The sequence below is a fragment of the Cyanistes caeruleus genome, chromosome 20 (assembly GCF_971803275.1).
Source record: "Cyanistes caeruleus chromosome 20, bCyaCae1.hap1.1, whole genome shotgun sequence".
Taxonomy (NCBI): Eukaryota; Metazoa; Chordata; class Aves; order Passeriformes; family Paridae; genus Cyanistes; species Cyanistes caeruleus.
The window spans coordinates 5699603-5716363 of record NC_141720.1 but is presented as its reverse complement, the minus strand read 5'-3'; the positions used below and the strand labels follow the sequence as shown (position 1 = coordinate 5716363).

At 43.7% G+C, this 16761-nt stretch overlaps 1 protein-coding gene across 2 annotated transcripts in view; it reads right to left on the bottom strand.

Moving 5' to 3' along the window:
* Positions 1–16761, bottom strand: part of ABL1 (ABL proto-oncogene 1, non-receptor tyrosine kinase) — a 77503-nt gene that overhangs the window by 26262 nt on the left and 34480 nt on the right. Inside the window, exon 1 of one of the 2 annotated variants that reach the window (XM_023938202.2) lies at positions 5550–6331. The exons of the other annotated variant lie outside the window; for it this stretch is intronic. Coding sequence (XP_023793970.1) covers positions 5550–5634 — 85 coding nt within the window. The 5' untranslated portion in view covers positions 5635–6331. Of the gene's footprint in view, positions 1–5549; positions 6332–16761 lie in introns of those variants that run through there. 2 annotated transcript variants of the gene reach the window in all.

Genomic DNA, 16761 nt, shown 5'->3' with positions numbered 1-16761 from the left:
AGCAGGACTGTAATTCAGTTTTCCACTAACATCAACTAAATGATTACTGTTAATTAAAATGGTGCAGACTTTGAAATAAGACAACAGCAGCTTGTATTTTGAGGCATTAGCCATAAGAATGTCATCATTTCCCCCCTAAATTAAGTTTTTACCGGAAGGTATTTATGCTTGCACACTAAAAGGTTTTGTAACTATCTCCTGCTCATTACTGTTCATACAGAGCCATGAATCATTGTTAGGAGCTGTGTGAGAACTTCTCAGATGTGAACAATTCTGGTCCAGATCCACGCAAGCATATTTCCCTCACAGTGCAAGGGAAGGGCTGGAAAACAGGCAGAAGCACAGAATTACACTTGGCTCCCCCATAGCTGACTTCAAGGCAGTCCCAAGGGAAGGAGGAGACCTCCTGTCTCCCTACAAAACAAACATCCTGTGGGCTTACAAACTGTACTGGCATTTTTTCCACAAGGTTTGGAGAGCAAAGGAGTGCAGAACACATCTAGTAATCTCTTTGGAGGCACAGCACATGCCACCTAGGCATTCTCCTTTCTCTAGGTTCCCTCTTCTCTTCTCCTGGAAGAAATTTAGATAAATGGCAGAACTGCAATGCAGATTTAATACTTCCAAATGTTTCCAACTCTGAGCACATATGATGGAGAGGCTGCCTCTCTGTTTCAGTGTTTTTCCTTAGCAGCTCTCACAGATTCCCTGTGCTGGATGGAACATGGATTTAAATATAAAATTAAAGAACCTGCAAACCAGATCTTTCCAAATAGAAGGAAGGACTCATGTTTTATTTCAGACTCATCTCTCTGGTGAGATCAGGCTCAGCCTCTCCCATTATCCACTCCACAGCCCAGGCCACAGATCCTTCTACAACAATGACAGTTGCTGGTTTTTCTGCTCTTGGCTAATATTTAGAAAGTCCACCTTAGAGCCAACATGAGGATAAATACCACTTTTTAAACATTGTGTATTTATACACAGAGATGATGTGGTGCAGAAACTGATCCAGTCCCACTCCCCAGCTGTGCTGCCCTATTTCCCCTCCAGCGAGGCACCTTCCTCCTGCTGTGCTCCTTCCACAGGAACACCAGGAATCTCCACTGCTCCTAAAACCAAAGACTGCTGAATACCAGCATGAGAACAAGGGCACCCATGGCTCCTGCTGCCTTGTCCAGGCTCAAACAGACCCTCACAATCAGCTGCAGTGCTGCATCTTGTCTGAGCATCCCTGGTGATGTGGCATCTCCCACTCCTCCAAGAGATGATTCCATAAATTGGGGGCTTTTACTGTTGTATTTTGTTTTGTTGGTTTGTTTGTGGGTTGTTTTGTTTTGGGTTTATCTTCAAGTTCACTCTTACACAGACCTGTAGGACCTACCTGAGCTCATTCACTGAATTTATTCCATTTATAACCCCTTAGTGACATGGCAAACATCTTTCTCCAGCCAGCTAATCATAGCTGTAGATGGATGGAGTGGAACTGTGCGTATGGCAGACAGAAATTTGAACTTTACTCCCAGATCTGCCACTAAGTTCTGCCTGACCTTAGGCAATAACCTCTGGGAGAGGAAGGGGGAAGAGTAACTAGATTCAAGTGAACTTCAATGACACTTCAGTATTTCTGACAACTTTACTTTTATAGCTTTTGGTTTTGTTTCCTTACTGAAGAAGCTGAAGTATGGAAGTCTGTCTGATTCTGTGCCCTGGGCAGGGAAAGCACCAAGCAAGAATCATCAAGATTTACTGTTATATTCCCTTGTTTTGCTAAGCAGTCCCACAGACTCCTCAGGGAAGGACTGACATATCTGTGGATGATCTGTTTCAGGTCTGAAAACAGTTACCACTTTTCCTGTGAAATGGTAATATTTTTCCTCACCACATCCCATGGGAAACTGTAGCAAGCACCAGGAACCAGATTTTTAAAGAAAGATGGGACAAAGAAGAACCACTGGAACAAACACAAAACTAAGAAGCCACCACAAATCCAGAAATGTGGATAACAGCAAGAATTCTACTAAGTGATGGTAGAGGAGAGGTCATGAGGTGAGCAGCAGAAAATAGCCAGGGAAGAGAGGAAACAAACAGAAGGGAAGCAGCAACTCCAGGTTAATGCACTTGCTCTCCCTAACAGAGTGACCAAACCCCTGCCTGCTGATCCCACTGAAGCTGGGGCAGATGAGTGGCTGTGCTGCCAATTTAGGTCTGGCTTAATATCTGCCCAAATGCACTACAAAAGTCCCTCTCCAGGAACAGGGCAATGGGTACAGGCTGCCACTCCTCCCCAGGCTTGTCTACCCTGACTGTAACAAGAGACACTAAAAGAAATAAATTTTGGGGGTGGGGAAAAAAAAAATAGACAGTCTGACAGCTGGCAGGACCAGGAGTCTTTTCAATCAGTAAACAAAAGGACTTTACTAGTGTCCCCAAAATGTTTCTAAACTTCACAGAGAACACTGACAGGTTTTAAACAAGGCTGTTGCCTTTCAGTGGTAGAGCAAAGCCCAAAAAGGCAGCAAGACTATTTCAGCCCCTATTTGGGACATGGACACGTTCTGTTTTCCTGATCAGATTGGCAGCAGTACTTGCTGTGCCTCTTCCCTTCTACTCTTTACCCTTTCTTGGTGTGAAGTGGGTGAGGAATTATTCACTTTGGCAAAGGCAGAAAGGAGAAAGCAGAGGAGAAAAATTCAAATCTGTCACATTTTAAAATAATATTTACTAGTGGGAATAGAAAGGAGGGCAAAGAAATGCCCAGCTCAAACATCAATATGAAAACTCAGTCATTGTTAGAAGCAGTTTAAACTTATTTTTGATCAAGTTAAGAGAAGTTTTTTTTTCAGGGAGCAGGACAGTCTGCCCTTGCACAGCAGCACACAGCCATGGGCCACAGCACCTGCCAGCCCTCCACACCACACACAGAGCATCTCCAAACAACCCTCATTCCTGCAAACTAATAGACCATAAAAGCCTTTCAGAAGGGACCACCATGAAAAGAAAATCACATTTCTGATTACTTGGTCAAAGGACACGTCCATCTGCACATTTGCCTGACACCAAATCAGCCTTACACCAAATCCAGACGCAGCACAGTATTCTCAAAAGGTGTGACTTGATTTTGTTACATCCCATGCTACCTATTAACCAAGAACTGAATTATTTGTTAGCATATGAATACAAAAATAAGGAATTAAGTAAAATTTCATCTATCCTTCTGGTTGCAACTGGTTTTCCAAGCACCTAAGGGAACCTTTCTGCCTTTAAGCAGTTATGTTTGACGTTTCCTATTCTATTACAGTAAAGAAACTTTCAGCTTTCCAGACAACAGCAGAGTTAAATCCTCCAATGTGATCACCATCATCTCATTAATTCTTTTAGAAGCTTCACAGAGGGTGAGGGATGTGCATGGAAATGGCCTGGCCATCACAGGCTCTTCACAGGGATCCAGGAGCAATGATCCAGAGTTTCTGACCCTTGACACAACCCTACCCCCTTCTCATGATCTGCCAAGCTTAAAATAACAAATCCATATGCATAAACTTGTTACATTCTTAAGGGCAACACAAGCAAATGGATTTCACTTGTGCTCTTGGAATTCAAGAGTTTGGGACAAGCCACCACCATTCTTTTGGAGGAGTCCTCAACAATGATTTCAACCTCATAGTAATGTTTATAAGAAAGCTACCTAGGAATACATTCAGCTTTAGAAAGGAGTAATAGAAAATCCTTTTTTTTAAAAAAACTTCTTTCTCCTCAAATGAGTATCTCACCCTGCTCTCCAGGAGTTCCCAAATCAATTGTGGGGGTTCTGGGCTAATTATGGACTATGTCACGACTGCCACATTAAGGTTGCAGTTGTCACATTTGTACATCCACTCTGACACTGGCTTTGGGTTTGCCCCATGCTGTGTTGAGAAGTGAGACTCAGCTACCTTGAGAGATTGAGTAAAAGTCATTTCAACATGCATTTCCCATGCCATCATCAAAAACAAATATGCAACCACAGTCTCAGGGAAGCAGAAGGTGGAAATACTACAATATCAATTGTGTCTGACATTCTTAACTCATACTGCCTATACTGCCAAGTCAAACTATGCTCTAATCCTATTGTGAAACTGCATTGCAAATTGGGGAGGGGGGGGAGTGGTTGTAAATGAACACAAAAGAGAAAACTTGCAAAAAAGAGTCAGGGCAACACCCTTGTAACATCATCCTTCAGCATTCATTTCTGCAGAGGGAAATGAGGCCCCAGATGCTCTGCCTGCTCTCCCGGGGCTGTGTTGAAAGATCCAGCAGCACAGACAGGAGGCCCAGCACAGCTTGGGGCTCCTTCTCCACATGTGCCCTGAGCAATACCAGAGGCAGGGACACAGACAGAGGTTTTCTATACTCAAGAGATTACAGAAGAATGATCAGTTGCACAAAAACATCGAAATTATTCGTGCATCTGCCCACCATTTGGTTTCTGAAACTTTAAATAAGCAGAAAAAGTCCTCTGGAAACTGTTCTTTGGTTTTAAAGAGCAGAAAATTCCTCAGAATCACTGAATGTATCCAATAAATACAGACTTTTGATCCAAAACTTCTTCAAGTGAGTTTGCCTCAAGCAGCCATTTGTAGATTTTGAGATTCCTAACCTATGAATTTTTTTCTGCACTGAATATTTGAGAGTTGAGCAACAGCGACTTGTGATAGGCCCCTGGAAATCAGCTGCTGCCTTTCGTGCCTCTGATTTGATGAGTTAGCACGGTCCTCCTGGCAGGAGGATTATTTTTACTGAAACAACATCCAGCAACACAAAAAAAGTTGAAGGGGACCTGTGGGATGGACAGAGCGCTGGGAGTGCAGAGAAGAGGATGAACGGAGGGAGCACAAGGCTGTGCCACAGGCAGGGTGTGAAGCCACGGCAGGGTGTAAATCCTGCTTGAGGTCACTCCAAGACCTCAACCCAAAGTCCCCCCTGTCCAAGCTTTCCATCCACACCAGTTGAGTCCATATGTTTAACATCTCTACAAGTAACCATGGATGTGACTCAAAAATCACTTTTTAAAAGCAAACGTGCAGGAAAATTTAGTTAAACGAATGCCTGTGGAAAGCACACTAAGGGGGAATAACCAAAGTGTTACATATTAACACACGTTGAAAGTATTTTACCGATGTATTCATCTAATTTTTCTTCTTGAGTACGGAGTTGGGTTTTTTCACGTCCAAAATAAGGAAGATTTCTCCCTACCCCCCCGGAAAAAAGAAAGGCCTGAAGACAGGGGTTTGTTTCTGGGGCTCGGCAATAAGATCACTTGACATTTTACAACCATAAATGGTAGAGCCGCGCTCCCTCAGGAAGTGCAGCAATGAAAGGCACCTGGCTCCGCACACCGCCGACACCGCTCGGCTCTGCACCCCCTCACGGATCTGACCCCGGCCGGCTCCAAACATCCCCCCAGAGCTGGCCCAGCTCGGAATCCAGGGATAAAACTCGTGTTGGTGATGGGATCGGGCAGTGCCCCCCGGGAGCGCGTCCCAACCCCGGCCCAAGAGGGTACTCACCTTCCAGGTAGCAGCTGGAGGAGGAGGAAAGCCCCTTCTTCGATTTGCAACCCACCAATTTCAAGCAAATCTCCAACATTTTCATTTGTTAGAGTTTGGCTTCGGCTGTCTGTTTTCCCTTCCCCCCTCCTTCAGCTTCTTCTATGTGGAATTATCCGTTAGAGGACTAAAACAAAAAAGTCTAAAAAGATCCGGTAAAAGTCTAAAAAAAGTCCATGAGAAGTCTAAAACAACGTATCCAGGAGAAGCCTAAAACGAAATATCCAGGAAAACGAGACGAAATCCAGCGTTCCGAAAAGCACTACAAGGACGAGCCCGAGAGGCGGCAAATGCAGGGGCCCCGCGCCTCCTCTCCCGGGGAGTTAACTCCAGCCATCTTCCCTCCTTCCCAACTCTTCTGGCGGGAGAGAGAGGAAGGGGGTGGAGGGATTAAAGAAAAAAAAAGAATAAAAGCAGTAAGAAGTGGGATGGGGTGGGGAAAGCGAAGGCAAGCAAGCTGGGGCAGAGTCAGCGGAGCCGGCCGTGCGCGGCAGCCGCCGGGCGCTGCTGGGGCTCCGCTGCCAACAAAGGGCCCCTCGCTCAGCCGCCGCCGGCCTCCGTGACATCAGGCATCCAGCAACGCCCTCCATCCTTAACCTCCTCCTGCCTGAGCCTCTCCCGGCGCCGCCGAGGCCGAGGGGGAAGCAGCGGCTTTGGGCAAGCGGAGGAAAGGGGGGGATGCAGCGGCCGGGGAAGCGGACTGCACCGAGCGCGTCATTTCACAGCCCATCACGGGGCTGCTCAAACACGGCCGGCGGCGGGGACAGGCAACCCGAGAGCGATGCCCATTTGTAACCCGGCATAAAAACGGCGGGGGAGCCGCAGCTCCTGCCCAGGGATCCTGTCTGAGCATCTCTGCGCTAATTACAGGCACAGGGATTCGGGTTTCGGCTAATGCTGTTACTGCTGCTCCTTTGGCACAAGGGCCCACAAGTTTTCACTCTCCCACCGCCCAGTATTCCTTTCCCCTGCAAACTGTGTCCTTTTCCCCTGCATGTTTCTCAAGGCTACACACCAATTAATGATCTCTGCTTATACAATTTTTATAGATGATTATTTGGCATTATTGCGTGTTTCCCATTTAAACAAGCATCATTTTTGTTATATAGACACATATTACCCATCTACCTATCTATCTCCAAAGGAGGCATCATGTTGGGTACGGATACAACTGCATTATTTCCACTCAAAAATCCCCTTTCACCTCCCAAAGCTTGGCTGCTTTTGCTGCTTGGAGCAACAGGGGTGCAAAACACAGATCAGAGGCTGATCCCAGCACAAAGCACACCACAACGTGTGGAACCCTTGGTGTGTCACACACAGAGTCAACAGAGCAGCAGATCTTCATTTTTGTCCCTGAAAACTTGCCTTCACATCTGACAGTTTATTTTGGCAAGGTTTCTGACTAGTGCTTGTGCTCTTTTGCCCTCCAACGTTTTCAAACATTGAATACTTTAGGGGAAACTCTGCATGTTTCCAGCATCTGAGGTCTGTGCCTCCGAAACAGCAAACATTGCTCAGACTCTTTAAACATTATTTTACAGCATCACTTTGCCTCAGTCTTCTGATCCATGGGGTGAAAACATGAAAGACAACTGGGGAAAAAATCCTTGATCTCTCAACCTATAGTGAACTGCAATAAGACAACTTGCTTTTTTTTTTTGTTTTTTTAAATACCACAAGTCACATTTCTAGCAAAGAAATATAAGGACAGCGTGATGTTCGAAGCATTTTCACCTTTCTCTCAGAAAACATGAACATGGATATTCCCATTTAATACACCAGAAAGCAGGTAGAGAACTTCAACATTTCCTCAATTCAGACAGTTCAGCAAAGAGCTGAGGCTCCCATCCCCACTGTTGGCAGCCTTCATGGATATTGGGAAAACAACAATACAGTTCTTCCCACTCTATCCTATCCTCTCTCCACTTCTGGATAATTTATATTTTATGAAAGCCCCAGAGTTTTAAGAAAAAACAACATTTGTTCCTTGCCTGCCTAACAGGGAACTTGTGTGCAACTGCACTGGGAGAGAGAAAAAACAAACAAACAAAAACAACCAGAAAAAAAAAGAGGAGTTAAACACAGTTTTGGAGGAAAAAGGTTACATAAATCACAGGAGGAGCTCAGTCCTCTCATGTTTCAGCCCAGTGTCATGTTTAGGGAACTGGGATAAAATGAGGTTTTAAGAGCAGACCAAGCATCCTGAAAGCAACTCTTTTCCTTAAACACAAGCATCCCCATCCCTAAGCCTGCTTCTCCTGCAGCTCTAGGAACACAGTATCCCCAAAGCATTCCCTGCAGCACAAAGGCTGCCCCCCATGAACACCACCCAGCCATTACAATCAAGGTTAATACAATGAGTGCCAGCAGAATTAATGCGGATTACATTTCTGATGAACTCCTGGGGTTCTTATTCCTGAAGAAGAATGCCTCATCTCAAATTAAATTAACCCGCTTGCAGAAGAACCTCACTGCAGGAGAAACACATTCACTTGGGGAGTTAAACACAAAGAGCTATCCGGAATAACTTCCTCTGTAGATAAACAAATTAATTCCCTTTATGCTTCCAGGCAGACACGCTTGTGTGGTCCCTGTGCTCCAAACATCATCCTTCAACATTTCCTCTTTTGTGTCATGGCAAACTGGGCTGTAAATACTTTGAGCAAATAGCCTCTGCCATTCCTGAATGCCATGAAATTAACTAGTGATATAGAAATAAAAGCCATACTAGTAGTGTCACACAACCTCTGCCACTCTCACTGCTGTCAGCTATTAATCCCTCTCACATTTGTTGGTCATATACACATCTCAAAACAAGATCAGTCATGAAATGTGCAGATTTCTGGACTGCAGTGACTGATGCAACCTTCAGCTCAGGCTCTCTGCTGCAGAATGACAAAATAGTTTGGTTGGGAGCAGGCTCAGAAGGCCTCCAGTTCCAGCTCCTGCTCAGAGGGAGGCTGTCTCCCTACATCAGGATTTTCCAGGCTCTATGCAGCTAAACTTTGACTGAGTCTGCTGGGCAGTTAAACACTTTATCTTCTCACACCTACCCAGTTTTGTCTTGTTGCTAGTTTTAAGTGTTGCTTCTCCTCCTTTTGCTGTGCAAAATCTGAGATTTTGCATCTCTTTTACATCTGAGAAGAGTCTTTCCAGCCGCCAGTTGGGTGGTTATGAAAGCTTTGGGACCCCTTCCATCCCCTCTCTCCCTTGGCCCCTGGGGGCAGTGCTGGCTCCAGCCCCTGCCAGCTCCCTCCAGGGTCTCAGCATCTGCTGCAGGGGAAGGAGCTCCAGATGTGGCTTCACAAAAGCCAAAAAGAGGGAAATAATCACTTCCCTCGACCTGCTGGCTCTGCTCTCATTAATGCAATCCAGTATCCATTAGCCTTTATTGTTCATGCTCCTACAAGAGCATAAACCTATTTAGCCAATGGCCTTTGTGTTTGAACTGCTTCTAGCAGACAGATATTTATTCTTTATGTTCTTAATGCCACCCAGAATATGAGGACGATTTTTATCCAAAAGAGAATGATCACACAGACATATGAAAGCAGCAGCAAAAGAACTGGACTCCATGAACAGCAAGTGAGTTTTGGCATGATCTCACATGTTAGCAGCTGGAGTGAATTTTGTTGCGATACCGTTAAAAACAGCTTGAGTGTTTGTCACCCATTTAAAATCTGAGCTTAATTTTGGTTTAAAATCCTCTTCTGAAACATGGAAAGTTTCAAGTCCCAAAGTGTGGGCAATTTTTGATAGGCACATTCAGCTGATTTGGGATGGAAAAAGTCACTTGAAATGGAAGCATCACAAACCAGTGGTTAAAGCAAAAGATTAAAGAAGTGTGCCAGAAAAAGAATAAATTATTGCTTACAGTTGCAATTACCTGTGCATTACCTTTCTCTTCTATAAATGCAGTTGAGAATTTCCACACAGGTGATAAATACTAACTCAGTGCCAGCTGTAAAACAGAATTTTCTGTCTCTGGAGCAATGTAAAATGTAGAATCACAGAATTTATGAGATGTATTTTTCTTAGGTAATATTCCATGTGATTTGGGGCATTCATAAGTCACTGTCTTTAGGATTAAAAATACATCCATGCCACAGAACACTCCCACAGCTACACAGCTTTCTTCTGATGGCATTTTTCACATAGTGCAATAACACACCTTAACACCATTACCTGATAAAAAATGTGTATGTGTGTATATGCAAATAATCAAAGATGCCTATGTTGAAATCCATAAATGACCACAGCACAGGCTACAGATGCAGCTGCAACAAAGCTGGGTTTTGATCTGACAGCAAATGCAGCATTGCCTGCTTTCCTGGGGGTTAGTCCCACTTTGTCTGACAGGTTCCAGTTTTCCTTTGGATTTTCAGATCCTCCACCTTAAACAACTTCATCCACTCTCAGACAAAAAGTGCCAAATGTTTGAGACCACCTTCTTGACACGTGCAGCACAAAAACTCTGGTGGAGTCTTGCAGAACTGTTTACAGTGAATACAACAACTTTAGCGAGTCAAGCACGTTGAGTCATGAGAGCTTTGTTATGGTAGAGAAATTCCTTCTGCCAAAGAAAGCACAGCAGAAGGTGAGCCCAAGGTTGGCAGGGTTAGAGTTGAGTGCACATCCCACACCCAGCCAGTTAAAAGCCACCTCAGATTTAAACAACTGTCTCCTGAGTCCATCACCTCTTAGTCTCAAGTGGTTGTTCAGATACCTTGTAGCTACTCCAAAGGACAAGTGAAAACAATTAATTCTTCCAGGATACTCCAAGGTTCTTCACTTCTTGGCTATGATAGCACTAAACAAGAAGGCAATGACATTTGGGACTCATTTGTAATATGTGCTATGTAATGAGGAGAGGCTGAGAACACAGAACGTGCTCTATATCAGCCTGGTAAAATCTCCAAGTGTATTCACACACTGCAGGAGAAAGCCCAAGCAACCAGGGTACTGAGGGATCCACACCTACGCTTATTTGGTGAGCTCTAGGAACCTGTAACACCACTGGCATTAGGAATGCACACCCAGACAAACAGGGCTCAAGTGGTTTTCCCACTCTGCCCAGATGAACCTTTGTGCCAGAGATGTGTGTAAATGCCAGCCTTTCTTCACCGCTGCCCTGACTTGGAACAATTCCACCAGTGCTGCCAGTGTCTCTCGTCCAGCTTTTTATGTAGAAACCTCTGTCTCTCCTTTTCCAATTCACACACAAACCATTTTCAGAGACCACTGTTCTATCTTTCTATTTAAGCTCTTCTCTAGATCCAGCTGACATGTTTACAACAGCTAGTTAAAACAGCATATTAAAAACAAAAGCCTCTTGGTACTACTCTGACCATTCTACAATAGGTATTATTGTAAATAAAATTTTTAAAAAAAACCCACACATAAATTTGAACAAAGGCAAGTTAGCACCTGAGGACAAAGAGAGTTTTTTTTCCTTCAGTCACCATCCAGCACAACTGGAATAGTCCTGCAAGAGCACAGAGAGGTATCTGCATGTACAGGGAGATACTAAACACTTCTGGTACTTGGACTTACTAAGTCCCACTCTTATCAGTACAAACTTCAAAAAACCAAGAAAAGTCAGGTTACAGAAAGTCCACTGTATACATCAACGGAAAAGCCAAGGATTTTGCAATAAAGCATGTGCATTTCTTGGTTTTTCTCCTTGATTTAACAGATGTTTGTTATTTGCAATTTTCACGAGCAAAGGAGGTGGCTGGGAAGTGGTGGGATTTCAGAGATGGAATGTTCAACTATTTGAAATTCCTTTCAAGCAACAGAGCAGAATCCTTATTTTTTTAAGGCAGTAACAAAGCAGAAGGTACTACTAAATTCCTGCAATGGTGATCTGTATTCACTGTACTCATGTAAAAACACGAGACAGGTCATGAGCTCTGCAGGGAATTGCTTGGAGTATTAGCATTTGAAGCCTGCAAGGTTAAATTCAAGTCCAAAGGGGCTCATCAGCCATCACGGAAAAAGTTTTGGGCCTCTTCCACTGAATGCTTTTTGAAACATCTGCAAAGAAAAGAAAAAAAAAAAAAAAAAAGCAGCTTCTTGTACTTTTCAGATCTGAAAAGAAATAGCAGTGTACCTTAAAGACACAAAAATAGCATAAAATCCTACTGACTATTAACGACTAAACTTCCATTGTCCAGGCAATTTATTAAGGTTGTGAAAGAGGTAGCAGGGACTGGAAGTTCCTGTGCATTAGGTAGAATTCCATCAGTTCAGGGATCCTGCTTAAGTTCCGTATTTTCTCCCAGCCCAGGGACAGGAGGAATCACAGCCAGGACACAATCAGAAAACATACATGCCTGGAAAGGATCAGCAAACAAATTCTAGAGAAATATCTTTGCCAAGTACTGACTCAGACCTTGAGTGGGAGCATTTCCGTATTTCTTTTAAATGAAAGGCAAGGAAAAGCAAATGAAAAAGTAGAGGTAAGAGTAAAGGTTAAAAGGGGAGCTCAGAGCTGATGACTTTGTGGGCTTTTCTTGTGGAAGTCCAAGCAGGTCCACAGGAAGAGCCAGAGGGACCAGTGAACAGGGGTTAGTCCTGGCAGTAACTAAGTGGTTAATTTCTTCCATTCAAGAGCAGAAAAAACTGCCAAAGCAGAAGAGCAGGCCTCGGAGATCAAATTACACATGAGGAGGGGGTGGAAGGGGAGAAGAAGAAAAGAAAACAAGTATTACTGAACCACTGCAGCATGAGACCCAGCAGGGATCAGGAGAAACATGGAGAAGGAGAGGTTTATCCAGCACTGGCTGTAAACACACGCCTGATCCATGCCCACACCTCAACATTCCCCTGTCCTGAGCCCTGGCCAGCATGGAAAAGCTTCAGTGCATCAGTTATGGAATTCCAGTGATGGGACCAGCTGGAATTCCTTTCTCCAGCTGCCTCTCTCCACCCAAAATGGTTGTGCTGCATTTTCTCTCCTGGCTGGAGAGTTTAGTCTGGGGCATGGATCTATGAAAGTGTCCTGCTGTGGCCACAGGTGTGGGAATCACCAAAGGACTTGAAAAGCAAATGGATAAAAGCCATGCAGAGCAAATAATGATGCACAAATAAATAATCCATCAAAGCAATTTGCCTTGAAGTTGATCACACAAAGGAGGTCTCGCAGCAGTATTAACATTTTCACAGCCATTTCAGGGCAGATGAAGGTTCCCTTCCCAGCCATACATCATTTCTGTACTCACTCATCTAAGCTTTTTCAGCACTGAATTCAGCAAAGGTTATCCTAATTTGCTGAAATGTAGAAAATTTCAAGTAACACACACAGAGCCACAAGGAAATAGGATAAATTCGATTGCAGAGATCATTTTTCTCTAGGGACCTAATCCTAGACAGTTAGTGCCTTTGAACACTATCAATATCAATGGGCAGAAATCTTTACAACATACAGATGTTTTGACACTGCAATGAGTGTGCTTTATTCTCTTCTTTTATTTATTTTTTTATTAAACCAAGCCCTCAAAAAACCAACCCAAAGCCCCAAAGTCCAGTGCCTTCTGCTCAGGAATTCCAGACATCACTAATTCATCCACAGGGGAATACATATTATTTTGAGAAAGCAGTAGAAGCCCTTTGTAACTATAGAAATAAAAAAGCATCCACAAAAGCATAAAACCCACTATATAAAGCCATCTACAGTCACTTGATTTGAATTACTCTACTTATCCACCCCCAGGATCTACTCTCAGCCTCCCTCAGATGTGCAGGTAAGTGCCTGGTGCTCCATAGCACTAATTGCTTATTATTCCCAGTGTAAGAAAGTAAATATATGCTCCCAGAAAGGAAAAGCTTCCAGTTAATTAGAACTGCCTGCAGCAATGGTTCCCTCCAAACAGTTCAGCATTTTATTTTGTTGTCAGGACACAACATAAGAAGTTTTAAGAGTCCTTCTGGGACTATGACGCAAAGGCAGGACCAGTATTTTTTCCTGTGAAGGTTGGGGGCGACAGGAAGAAACTTCAGACAGAAATAAGCTACTTCACCATGAAGAAAGGCAAAAGCAAAATGTATATATACACCTCTGCCCTGGTCCAATTGGAGCATGGATACAGGAAAAGGATCTCTAGTTTACTCATGCACTGCTGAGAACAGAAGGATGCAGTTCAAATGCTAAACTCTCACAAAGGTTGAACACTCTTTTTTCAATTCCTAAACATAAAAACACATTGAAAGAAGCTTTTTAATTTGGACTTTTTTGGAAAAGCTAGGAAACATTCTCCCTAGGTTGCATCATTAAAACAAAGGAAAAGACTGGTGCTGAATTCATAAGGGGCAAAAGTTATTAAGCTAAGCTCTTTCAGGATGAGGTTTTTTAGTATGCTTAATCAAGCATGTCATATCTGAATTTAGATTTAGAAAATAGCACAAGACTGTGCAATACCTCTGCACGTTTTCTGCCTTTCCAGGCAAAAGTGGGAATATAAAGGAAGGTGTAAAAAAGAAATCAGTGCTACTCATCTCCAGTAACCGAAGAAGCTCCTTTGTATTCACTCCCTCTTTACCTGCCCATCATTAATCGGAGCCATTCCCAGAGCAGATAGGTAACATGTGGTCTGAGGTTTCCCTCTGATTCTGTCTGCCCACATACCAGACAGAAAACAGGGAGGAGTGCCAAGCATCAAGGAATAACAACCACTGGCACCTTCCAAGCCATGCCATGCTCCAAAGGGTGAGCTAGATACTTTTTCCATGTCAGGCTCAGCTGAGTCACTTCACTGTTCAGGGAGAGAAGAGGATCTTGACAATGTGCACAAATATTTAAACAAGCAAACACAAAACTAAAACACCTGTGACTGCTCTGAAAACTTGAACAATGGAGCAGCAGGGCAGGAAGCAGGAAAGTGCTCCAGACAAACATGGAGATGAGCTGGAAAGAAATCCTGCTGACACTGAGTGAGGGTCTTCAGCCAGTTAACCCCATCTAAACACACAGTGCCCTGGTCCCACCTTTCCCATCTTCTCCCTCTTGCTGGCACTGGTGCTCACACAACCATGTGGTGACCCAGTTCAGCAATGTGAAGAGTCTCATCAGTGTTTATGTTCACACAAATAACAGTGCTGGCATCATGAGGGGGCCAGCAAAGCTGGTCCTTAATTCAAAATATTGAGTAAACCATCTGTACTGACAAGCTGCATAAACAGCTTAATCTCACCAACCTTTCCTACTGAGAGAGCTACAAACAAATCCCAAAAAAACAAATGTGAATATAGAACTAGACCAGCTATAGATGGACTTCATCAATCATTCACAGACCCTCAAACAGACCACAGTTATTCCATGCTGGGAGACATACTTCCACCTGAAATGCGAGTACTTTGTCCAGCCTCAAGTAACTGGCTGCACTCCAGTCTGGATCTAGGGAATGCAATGCCTTGAATTCCTAGAGAGCTGACAGATACCCAGATATGCAGTAGTGCTGCAATACAGACAGTCCCAGAAAACACAGCTTGGTGAGAAACTTTCTGGAGCAAGAAGTTCCTCTGCAGTTCCACTCTAAGCCTCTCCTGATTCTTGGGTTGTTCCATGAAGCTCCAGACAGAAGATACCACAACTCTGTAATTTAACTCACAGCTTTTCCTATTTCTTATTGATTGCCAGTTCATACTGAGGTCTCAAGCCAGTGATATGCAAGCTTAAGGACTTGGCCTGCCCAGCCAAGTTAGAGATATTATACTGAGTTACTGCAATAAAGACTAGAAATAACAAAAGCAGCCTGGAACATCAGAGAAGGAAGGCTCTGGCTTGAGCTGATATCAGGTGGGAATACCCAGAGCAAAAGTCAACTGTTTTTTGTTGGGCTGCACATCCTGATTTCCTCCCTTCCTTGGTTCAACTCAGTCTTTGCAAGTCCAGCGTGACCGGAGGATTTTCAGATGGTGAAAGAGCTGCTGTGTTCTCCTAATCCCTCCCTCCCACACATACAGCAGTCAGGGTGCCAGGAGAACCTATTTTAAAATTAATCTCAAAGTGAAGGAACCTTCATAGAAAGAATCAGGACTAGAAATCTTCAGCAGCCCTGGAGTCAAGGGGCATGAAGCAAGAGCACTGCATGGACAATAGATGATATTGAGAAGGTGACACAAAAGGATTTTAAGCCATTAAACACACCATTTATAAAATGGAAAAGCCCCAGAGAGCATGTGAGCTCTCATTTGTTAATTCTACCTGAAGTGTTCATAAAGGACATCATAAGGTCACCAGGAGGATTAGCAGGTTATTGTTTTGGAAAGACCTGATGATAGCTTGGGTCACTTTTGCTTACACTGTCAACCCCTCAAGCAGAGCCTGGACTTTAAGAAAACAATAATTTTAGGAAAAATAAAGAAATATAATAAGGGAAAATTAACTATTCTGTTTCATCATATGAATAGACATGCCATAATTTTATTTCCAACTATTCTTTAAACTTCTCCTATTACTGTGGATAAACAATTAACTGACTTGGCATATAATTTTTTTTCCCAAATATAACTACTACAAACCTTCAAACTACAAATCAGACCCCAGCCTTGGGATCCACTGCTAGAAGGTACTACACAAACGTGAAACATTCAGTAACACACCCATCACACCAACTTCCAGCTTAGAAACCACACTTCTCATGTACTTCAAGGGCACTCACATTCTTTCCATCAAGTGGAGCTGCCTCTCATGGCTGTGGCACAGGGCAGGATTTTAAGACTCCTGATGTAGAATTTGATGGAGGCTTTTCACAGCTCACTCAGGGTGTGCTCAGTATCACCAACACACCCTGCATCACCTGCAAAATGTCTGCACATGCAGAAATTCTAACAGACATGAAAAGGAGACAGTTCCAAGCACAACAGACATTTTTTCTCCCTTTGCACAGAAACACTTTTTTGCATCCAAGAGAAAGGAGGTTTTCATGTGTTGGAGCACCAAGAAGCCTATTCTAGGAGGAAAACCAGGCATCCCAGATGAAAAGCTGCTCCACAGAAATGTGCTGGGACTCCCTGGGGTCTCTTAGCACAGACAGAGGAACAGCAGAAGCACAGGGAGCTCGACAGCCTGAGGACAGAAGTGCTCCAAACCACTCCAGTCTTGAAAGCCTGAGGAGTCAACATTGTATTAATTGGAAAATACAGAGGCTTTCACAAATGCCTGTGAACA